A 10322-nucleotide genomic window follows, 5' to 3' on the forward strand; every position below is an offset into this window, starting at 1 on the left:
CAGCGTCTAGTTCAACTTTATTGGGAGGTGGCATGCCTGGATGGGGCCAGGGGGTGGGAGAATACTACCCCTTTAAAGCAACCTTCAGGGGCAGCCCAGGAGGCTGCAGAACCCAGGGAACTGGCAGGATGGATGAAGAGGCAGGATCTCAGAAGGCCTCCAACGACGGAGTCGGGCTGGCGTCGGGGGTGGACTCCCAGAACCCGGAGAACTTGTCTGCAAATGTGCTCCAGTAGTCTTTCAAAGAGTTAATGCCACCATTCATCCAGCCCCTAGGGGTAAATCATTACGAAGGAAAGAAATGGACCTGAGAGCTTGTTCATAGGCTATAGGACCCCCCCACACACACATCCCTGCTGGCTGTCCTGGCTACCTACTCTCCTTCACCCAGCAACACCCCTGAGACCTCAAGCAGGGACCACCTACAGTTCCCACCCCAAGAAGAAGAGATGCAAGGTGGATCTGCCCAAGTCAGACCCCACAGTTCCCCAGGTTGGAACATGCTGCCCCTCCCCCCACTGCAAACCCTAGGGACAAGTCTTGGATGGGGAGATGTGTGAAGTCAGGGGTGCTGTTGTATTTCATGCAAATGGTGTCCCCAGGACCCATACAACCTAGTGGCTCTGAGCAGGTGGGCAGAAGGAGGCAGTCTCTCATTAGATAAATCATTGGAGGATTAATTAGCTGTATAGTTTGGGCCAGGTCACCTAAACTCTCTGAACCCAAATTGTCTTATCTGCAAAGTAGGGGGCTAATACCCACTCCACAGCTGAAGCTGAGGACTAAGAACTTTTGCAAATGCCTCTGCTACACAAATGTGGCCAAAGCCAGCAGAGTGCAGGCTGACTGAGGAGGAGCTGAGGACTCATAGGTGGGGCAGACTGCAAGAACAAGGGCAGACTTCTGCTCCCAGACAGACACTGGCCCCAAGGCTTGGAACAGCAGGAGTACATCCTGACACCCCAGGCCGGAGATGGCTCAGGTGCAGCTTCCTCTATCCCAAGGATAATCAGAAAAGGAAAGTAGATGTGAGGGCTAAAATGGGCCACCTAGGGCTGCACTGGGAGAAAGAAAGGAGACAGAGGAAGAGAGTCTCACCCCCGTCATCTCTCCCACAGCCGCCTGCAAAGGCCCCGTGAGGGAGCAGGGAAGCTCAGTCAGAGAGGCTCAGAGAGGTGGAGGCTCAGGAAAGCTGGAGAGCTACAGTACTATCACCACAGCCCCTGCCAGGACAGGGCCAGGTGGGGATGAGGGAGAGAGGGCCAGGGGTGGGAGGAGAGCCAGTGCGTGTACCTGGCCCGCTGGGCCATCTCAGAGTCCTGCACTTTGGTCAGTGCATCCTGGGCAGTCCTGGTGGCGCGGTCCATGTAGCCCTGCATGAAGCTGAGGAGGGAGGCATCCTCGGCTTCAGTCGCTCCTGCCGGGAGAACAGGACTGGGCAGAGGCAGCTCAGCCTCCAGGGCTGGCTCCTGGCTCCTGTGTGCTCACCGCCCACAAGGGCTCAGGATACCCAAGCCACCTCCCACCCTGCTCCAGGCCCAGTCCTCTCAAGGTGCTTACGGGCAGAGGCCAGGAGTGCCAAGAGGGTCACAACAAGGAGCACCCGGGGCTGCATGGCGCCTCTGTTCCTGTAGGGAAGTATCCTGTGAGGGGCACCTCTGGATCTTCCCTGGACATGGCATGGCCACTGAGGTGTGACCTGAGCCAGTCAGCAGGAGAAGCACCTACTCCTCGGCTAATATGGACTCCGAAGTGGGACTCTGGAGACCTAGGCCCTGGGGGGTGGGACGGCTGGTGGGATGCTGGAGAACTCCACTCTCCAGACTGGGGATCAGGACACCTGGGGCCTGACTGCTAATATGCTGAGTGACTAGGGGAAGATTGCTGTCCTGCTGCAGGCCTCAGACTTCCTCTCTGGGGAGGACTGGTACAGAAAGGTTTCTTCCAGGCCTAAGTGTGCAAAGTGAGGGACAAGTGTGCAGACTGGTAGCCAGCTCCAGCTGCAGCTCTGCCACCACCCTGTGAGAGGCTTTGGGCAAGTGACCTCCCCTTTCTGAGCCTCCGTCTTCCCGAAGGCACAACGAGGGTGGGGGACTCCTGGACCCCTGAGGCTTCCCAGGCTCTGGCACGCTGCTCTCCAGGCCAATGCTGGGGGCATGGAGCCTCCTCCAGCCCTCTCTATCCTCTTCCCGCCCTGGCCTCCTCCCCAGAGGTATTACCTGGAGAAGTTGCTTCTAGGGATGAACTGAGCAGACAAGCGAGAGGGTTCTGACCTGTTTTATATTGTCAGGACAGGTGAGCAGACACCAAGGGCCTAATGAGCTGGGCAAAGGTCACCTGCTGACCAGGGCCTGAGGCAGGGAGGCCAGCTGCAGCCAGCTGCCAGGAGAGTTGAGAAATCCCTTGGAGGTTGCACCCATGCTGTTCTGTCACACAGCAGCAAGCCTGCTCAGCCCCAGGTGGGCCTGGGGAGACCCCATTCCCTCCCACAGGCTAACTCCCCAGGGAGAGGCTGGGCAGAAGGGACAGAGCTAAGGTTAAAGGGACAAGCCAGGGGCTTTGGGGCCATCTCAACCCTTCACTCTTGAGTTTCCAGGCCTATCCCTCCCTCCTCCAAGTCCTGACAACAGCTGGAGCCGGGTGGGGGTGGGGGGATGGGGGTTGATTCTTTGGACTTGGGAGCCAAATGGGTTGGGATGGTGGTGTCTGAAGGGAAGACGCTGAAGAGCAAGTGGCAGGGCCTGTGTGGGAGGCTGAGTTCCCCAGCCCCCAGCCCAGCACCTCCCCAAGGGGCTTCCATCTCTTGCTGCTCTCCCAGCAGCCTCCATGGCTGAGCCAGAGCAGGAGTTGGTGGGAGAGGGCCAAAGCCTGCCCTGAGCCCAAGGCCTCTGCCCCTCCCTCCTCCCATGCTCCTCACCTTGCCCTCTGGACCCACTGGTAACACCCCCTGGGACAGAAACAGCAATCATGGCTGGGGCCCTTCCAAGCCAGGCAGCTGGGACCAATGCTCTCCCCTGGGCTTCAGGCTCCTGAGTCCCCTGGCCATGTGGCATCTGGGAGGAACAAGGGATGGGGAGCCCCATCAGCAAGGGAAAGGTATGGCACAGAGGGCTCTATGGAGCTGTCCAGGAGAGGACTCATGTTTCAGGCCTGCAGCCAGGATGACAGCATCAGGGGACATTGTCTTCTGGATGCTAGGTCTTTGGAGCCAAGAAATTTCAGGTTTAAATGATGCCTTGGGCACGACTTATATAACCCAGGGCTAGATCTAACATCTCGAAGTCCCAATTTTCTACTCTGTAAAACAGGGATAGAATCTGGATTTCCCAGAGTTGTGAAGAGAAGCTAATGAGCACGTGCAAAGCAGCTGGTCTATGGAGGGGGCTCCGCAAACCTCTGTCCTCCCTCCCGAACACTGTGTCCTTCCCCAGACAGTCCAGTCTGAAGGCAGGAGGCATAGAGTAGAAATAGGGCCTGCTTTAGATAGGCAGCCATCCTCTGAGGAGGAAGTAACTTGCCCCATAGAGCAAAATCAGAGGCCTGAGGAACTGGCCCGTCCTACCCTCAGAACCCTTTACCTATGGCTACAACTTGAAATTCCGCTATGAGAGATTAATTTCTTTAAGACTCTGTATTCTGCTACCATGCAAGTAGTCAGAATCCTGATAATTAGGCATTGACTCCATTTTATTTATTTTTATTTGTTTGGTTTTTTTACATTTATTTTTTAGTTGTAGTTGGACACAATATCTTTATTTTATTTATTTATTTTTATGTGGTGCTGAGGATCGAACCCAGAGCTTCGCATGTGCTAGGCGAGCGCTCTACCACTGAGCCCCATCCCCAGCCCCTTGACTCCATTTTATAGGTAAGAAACCTAAGGCTCAAAGGGGTATAGACCCACGCATAGGCACCTGGCCTAGCAGTGGCAGGACAGGGAACTAGAAGCAAAGTCTTTCTTCAGACATGACTTTAGTCTGGCTGGTCCTAGGTGATCTGGAGAGATGAGACCCTGAGTGACTTAGTGGTCACCCACAGATCTGAGCAAACTGTTTCAGCTTTCTGAGAGCAGAACTTGGGGACAGAGTGGGGAGGGAAAGAAGGTGATTAGAGGTCACTGAGTATTAGGGAAGGCAGAGAGGCTGCTGTGCCACTGTCCTCTTCTGTCCCAGCCTGTTCCTTACCTTGGTAAAGATCTGATACAGTGGGTATCAGATCTCAGGGCCACTGAGCCCAGGGAAGTCAGAAGATGTGGGCAGAGAGGCCCTCCTGGTTGGTGCTGAGTTGGATGGAGAACCAGTTGCCCCATTTAGCAGGATGCAGAATGAAGCCTGGGACTTGATCTCTTTCAGTGGGTCCTGTGCCCTCCAATGGGTCCAATCTGGGCCTCAGTGGTGGCCTCTTGATGGCAAACTTAAGCTGCCTACCTCTCATGCCTCCCTGGGAAAGAGGAGACTGTTCTTGGCCCCAGGCTCAGGTCCAGAGAGAAGCTGGTGGCAGGTGGAGAAAAGGAGGGGCTTGACCAGCTGAGATGCTCCTCTAGAGCTGGGATGACCATCTCCACTTCTGCTTGGGTCCAGGGGAGGCTAGTGCAGGGGCCCCTGGGATCCATGTCCCTGCTGCCAGGCTGGGCTGTGCAGCCTGATTCTGCCCTGTCAGCCAGAAGCCCTCCACAGACCTCTCTGCTGAAAGTCTTCCCCGTACCCCACACAGATTCTTCTTGTGACAACAAGAGCTCTCCCTCCTTAGTTCTGCCCTGGAAGGAGGAGGGGTGGCCTAAAGCCGACATGGGGACACATATTCAAGTGACTTGAGGGCCCCTAGCAGAGCCTGTCCCTGACTGGGCCTGGGCTGCCTGCTCCCGATTCTGACCTCTGGACTGGGCCCTGCTGCATTCCCAGGTGACAAGAGGTGACTGTATGTAATGCCCAACTGTCAGTCAGTCTCATTGCCGCCCCAGCCACGAGGACCAGAGAGGGACTTTAGTCCCCAAAAGTCCCCACCAGCCCTGGGTGGTGCCCTGTACTGACTCACAGGCCCAGGCATGGCACGGGGCTCTCCTTTTCTTCTCACCACCAACGCAAATCATCTCTGGATGGACACAAACATGGTCACAGACACTGGGAAGTAAACATGAGCATTCCTAGTGTCACCACAGCATGCTGGGAGGCAGCAGGCCCCTGCCCCATGGTGTGGATGCACATCCAGTCGAGCCAGTCCCCTAGCTCTGGGCCCAAGTTTTGTGCCCACAGATGATTCAGAGATGGGCACACTTCTAAGAATCTGTCCATATCCTGGCAGGTGCCCCTGATCACCCCCAGCCAGCCAGACATTCCTAGTGTGGGTTCACCTGGGCAAAAGGTGAGACAGAAGCACCTCTGGACCTGTCCCACACTGGTGGCACCTGCTGCTTGGACTCTGGGTCCAGGAGGTCAGACTGTGGCTGAGGTGTCTTTCGTGATTCATTGCCCTCCTCAACTCTTGCACAGGGGGAGGAACGGGGGTTCTGAGCACTGATCTTTGTACCTACTCCAGGCTGGACTGTGCCTGATTCAGCCTCAGGCCTGGGATTAGGTCAATGTTATAGGAAGCCTTTTAGGGGCAAAACACAGCTAACATTTAATGAGTACCTACCATGCACCAGGTGCTGTTGTAAGCATTACACAGATTATCTCACTGAATCTCACAACCTAGGAGGAAGGTACTATGATTATATCTCATGGAGGCAACTTGAATTCAGAAAGGTTGTGAGACTTGCCCAAGGCCACACAGATGGTCTGTGGTGAAGCCCATACACAAAGTGTGGGAGCCCTACTCCAGAGTGTGAACTCAACAACTACTGACTGAGCATAGGCTGCTCCAGGAGGGAGTGAGCTCCCAGACATGAGAGGCAACTGTGGTAATGTACGGAGCACCGCAGGGGAATGGGGACCAGGCAGAAGGAACACTGCCATCAGAGGCCTTTTAGCTCTTTTCAACCCCATGAGACACCAAGCCATTTCTAGAATATAAAAAAAAAAAAAATTGAAGATGTGGTAAATCAGACTTGGCACATTCGTGGTCTACTCTTGTTGCTCTTGGTTTACAAATAATCAGAGCCCACCTATGTGCCCAGCGTCCACTTGTGGGCAGCAGCCAGCAATGCAATACGATGAGTGTCATCACATAATCACGGGGGTGGGGGGGATGGATGAGCACTAACACAAAGGCCCGTGCTTTCCCCGCCATGTCATCTTCTCAGATGTCTTTCTGTGATTGTGCAGAAAAATTGCAAGAGGTCCACGTAAAAGACCTCCTAGCAGCAGCGGCACCTCCATCTTGGATGGGAGGGTCCTCAAGCCTCAGTTGCTGCAATTCTTCACAAACTGAATGCTCCTGCCCGGGGCATGTGGCTGGAGGTGCAGTGGGCAGCAATCAGGCCTCGGGATGTCAGGATGGCCCTGTTCTTCATCATCCTGCCTCTAGCCACCTGATGACCCTTGGAGGGTGAGGTCTCGCTCTGCCACTCTCTTTAGAGGAGTGAACCTTCCAATGCACTCCCCCTTTGGTCCAAATCAGGAAAACAATATTATTATTAATAATAACAACTAGTTGTCAGCACTTTCTCTCTACCAACCAGCACCCACTTCACAAGCACCATCTCATTTAATATACTGAACAACCGAGGCTCAGGACTTTGAATAAGTAGGCCAAGGTGGCACAGCTTGGCAGTGGTGGGGCATGAAGTAAACTTATACAATTTACCCCCCTCAGTACAGGGACCTGCCCACTCCACCTGCCTGCCCAAAGGCTGTTGTGGCACCTCCTCCTTGAAGGACCTGGACAACAGACCTAGATCTTAGCTCCCTGCTCTGTCTCCAGCCCTGCATGGGCTCTGTCCAGAGTGTGGTCCTCTGAGACGGAGTCAGGGTTGGTGGCAGCTGTGGGGGTAGGGGGCTGTCTCTCCTGGGGCAGATAGAAAAGATGAGGACCTTGTTCCCCCAGCCTGGCTCAGAACCAGATCTGCCAGCAGGACCTCTAGGGCATCAGTCCTGGCTCAGGGGCTCCCTTAGGCCACATTTCTCCCATAGCTTCTGGCTCTCCTCCTGCCCTTCTGCACTGGGTGGGGCCCAGCTCAGCCCAGCTTCTTCCCACCACTGCCTAAGCCCTGGTCTGTTGTCAGCTTCCACGTAGTCTTAGGGTCACTAAAGTCCAAGAGGCCTCCTAGGAATGTGTCACCTTCCAGCGTGGAGTCACACTGGGGAGGGAGGGAGGGAGGGAACCCGGAGGGGCTTTAAATGCCTGGCAGGCTCTGAGCTTCAGTCAGTTCAGACACAGCACAGGTGAGCTGTCTGAGGACCTTTCCTGCACTTCCCTCTGATTCCAGGAAGGATCTACTGCGACCGAGACTTCTCCAGCCCAGCAAGGAGCCCAGGATGTTCCTGAAGGCTGTGGTGCTGAGCCTGGCCCTGGTGGCCATCACCAGTGAGTAGAAGCTGCCTTTGGACAGGGCTTTCAGGCTGTACTGTGAGTGGAGCATGGTGGAGAGGCCAGAGGGCACTTCAGAGTGCCTGTCAGTCCCCAGCTGGACATGGTGTCTGCCGGGCTGCCAAGCAGCTCTCTCACAGGAGAGCTGGCTGGTGCTGAGTGGTGGGCTGACACACTGGCACTGGTGCTACTTAATGAGCCCAGAGAGGGAAAATGGTCTGTGCTTCCCCATCGTCATCCAGTCTGCAGCTCTGAACTCATGCAGAGGAGCCGGGAAAGAGATGGGTCCTACAAATAGCTTTCCATTTGCTGCCAGGTGCCCAGGCTGAAGTCAGTGCTGACCAGGTGGCCACTGTGATGTGGGACTACTTCAGTCAGCTGAGCAATAATGCCAAGGAGGCCGTGGAACAGCTCCAAAAGTCAGAAGTCACCCAGCAGCTCAAGTAAGTGGGGTGCAACCTGCAGAGCAGGGCTTCTTAAAGACCACACCATGAGTTGGCAAGTCTGAGCTTAGACCCCAGCACACAGGAACCTCACTGCCCTGCTACTAACTCCCTGCGGGACTATGGACTCTTTGGACCTGGGATCCACAGGTGTAAAGGGGGATTGGGTCAAATAATTCCCAGGGTATCTTCCTGTATTCATGTTTGAGAGTTTAACAAATGGCCACAGTTTACCACTGAGGCTCATGGAAGAAAGGGAAGGAGGGAAAGGTCATGTGAGCACAGGCTCTCATGAAATCAGGAGAAGGCAAATGGGGGTGTTTGGGAAGCCTCTGGGCACATGCAAGGAAAATAGCATGTATGCTGCTAGAAGTCACTGGCAGAGGTGAAGAAAATTCTATTATGCAATGTGATCCTATATCACAGCATGCCAGGCCTGGCAGGGACCTCAAAGTCCAACCCTACTTCTCAGATAAGGAGGGAAAAGCAAACTTTCTGAGGTCACATGATAGTAGATAATGGCACTCAAACCAAGTGGGAGATCCAGAGATACCAATTCAGTGTAACAACACTCCATTGCATCTATTCCCTCAAATCATGGCACCCTGGAGAGGTCACAAGGGAGAAGATGGGTGGACTCAGTACCCTGCAACACCAATCTGTCCAAGGCAGAGATGTAGAAGAGAGTTTTATACAAATGGACAAGGTCCCCTGTCCCCATTTGGGGATTGAGCCCAGGCCTCACATGCTAGGCAAGTGCTCTACCACTGAGCTACACCCCCAGCGCTTTTTAAAGTTTTATTTTGAGACAGGGCCTCACTCACTAAGTCCCAGGCTAGCCTCCAACTTGTGACCCTCCTGTCTCAGCCTCCCGAGTGGCTGGATACAGGCATGGCCTGAAAAGTTCCTGGTATTTAATGTCAAAAGTAACAATGGCCCTCTTGTGCCCTTTCCCTTCAGCACCCTCTTCCAGGACAAACTTGGGGACATGAACACATACGCAAGTGACCTGCAGAAGAAGCTGGTGCCCTTTGCCACGGAGCTTCATGAACGCCTGACCAGGGACTCAGAGAAGCTGAAGGAGGAGATTCGAAAGGAGTTGGAGGATCTGCGTGCCCGCCTGCTGCCCCATGCCAATGAGGTGAGCCAGAAGATCGGAGACAACGTGCGTGAGCTGCAGCAGCGCCTGGGGCCCTTTGCGCAGGAGCTGCACACCCAAGTCAACGCCCAGACCCAGCAGCTGCGCCAACAGCTGACTCCCTATGTGCAGCGCATGGAGACCGTGCTGCGCGAGAATGTGGGCAACCTGCAGGCTTCCCTGACGCCCTATGCCGATGAGCTGAAGACCAAGATCAACAGCAATGTGGAGGAGCTCAAGGGGCGCCTCACACCCTACGCGGATGAGCTCAAGGTCAAGATCGACCAGAATGTGGAGGAGCTGCGCCGCAGCCTGGCCCCCTATGCACAGGATGTCCAGGAGAAGCTCAACCACCAGCTAGAGGGCCTGGCCTTTCAGATGAAGAAGAATGCCGAGGAGCTCAAGGCCAAGATTGCTGCCAATGCTGAAGACCTGCGGCAGAAGTTGACGCCTGTGGCGGAGGACGTGCAAAGCAAGCTGAAGGGCAACACTGAGGGCCTGCAGAAGTCCCTGGCCGAGCTGAGCGCCCGCCTGGACCGACAGGTGGAGGAGTTCCAGCGCAGCATGGAACCCTACGGAGAGGACTTCAACCGAGCTTTGGTGCAGCAGATGGAGCAGCTCAGGCAGAAGCTGGGTCCCTATGCGGGGGACGTGGAAGGCCACTTGAGCTTCTTGGAGAAGGACTTGAGGGACAAGGTCAATTCCTTCTTCAGCACCTTCAAGAAGGAGAGCCAGGACAAGCCCCTGGCCCTCCCCCTCCCGGAGCAGCAGCCAGAGCAGGAGCAGAATCAGCCCACCCCGGTGGAGGGCTGAGCTGCCTCTGGTGCCCCCGACCCACCTCCACAGACACCTGCACTGCCCTACAACCCGTCTGTCATTCTGTCCCTAAGCATTTCTTGTATGAGCTTGAGGACACATGTCCTGTGGAAAGTGATGCCCCCTCTCACTATTCAATAAAATTGCTGAGAAACTAGCCTCTTTTGGTTGCCATGTGACTCCTTGTGGATGGCCTGAGGTGGGAGGGAGACCACTGCTTGACAGAGCTTATTAGTGGCCTGACAGGAAGCTCTGGGGGACACCAAGTGCTGGGACGGTGAGACTTCAGGAGGGATGGCTGCTGTGGTGGAGAGGGGCGGGTGAGGAGTGCTGTAAGGAGAGGTGGGAAAACGTGTCACACACTCTCCAAAGACAAAATAAAGTCCTAAAGCCAACAGTTACTGAACATCCTCAGTGTACCAGTCATTGCTGTGGACAATGAACAGCTTTTTCGGTGC

The 10322-nt window shown here is 55.1% G+C and overlaps 2 protein-coding genes across 4 annotated transcripts; one reads left to right on the forward strand and one right to left on the reverse strand.

The window, feature by feature from the left end:
• On the reverse strand, positions 1-2320 carry Apoc3 (apolipoprotein C3). Of its 3 annotated transcripts, XM_015489842.2 has the most exons (4): positions 2220-2311; positions 1561-1628; positions 1294-1417; positions 1-272 (listed from the first exon to the last, which is right to left on the reverse strand). In XM_015489842.2, the coding sequence occupies exons 2-4, from the start codon at positions 1613-1615 to the stop codon at positions 149-151; spliced, it is 303 nt and encodes a 100-aa protein (XP_015345328.1). In that variant the 5' UTR covers positions 1616-1628; positions 2220-2311; the 3' UTR covers positions 1-148. The 3 variants fall into 3 exon arrangements, with proteins under 3 accessions (XP_015345328.1, XP_015345329.1, XP_048651578.1); XM_015489843.2 differs by lacking the exon at positions 1561-1628 and having other exon boundaries at positions 2220-2320; XM_048795621.1 differs by lacking the exon at positions 2220-2311 and having other exon boundaries at positions 1561-1649.
• Positions 2321-7290: 4970 nt separating this feature from the next.
• On the forward strand, positions 7291-10021 carry Apoa4 (apolipoprotein A4). The gene is made up of 3 exons (XM_015489844.2): positions 7291-7464; positions 7784-7910; positions 8871-10021. The coding sequence occupies exons 1-3, from the start codon at positions 7416-7418 to the stop codon at positions 9859-9861; spliced, it is 1167 nt and encodes a 388-aa protein (XP_015345330.1). The 5' UTR covers positions 7291-7415; the 3' UTR covers positions 9862-10021.
• The last annotated feature ends 301 nt before the right edge of the window (positions 10022-10322 follow it).

The sequence above is a fragment of the Marmota marmota genome, unplaced genomic scaffold, assembly GCF_001458135.2.
Source record: "Marmota marmota marmota unplaced genomic scaffold, marMar, whole genome shotgun sequence".
Taxonomy (NCBI): domain Eukaryota; kingdom Metazoa; phylum Chordata; class Mammalia; order Rodentia; family Sciuridae; genus Marmota; species Marmota marmota.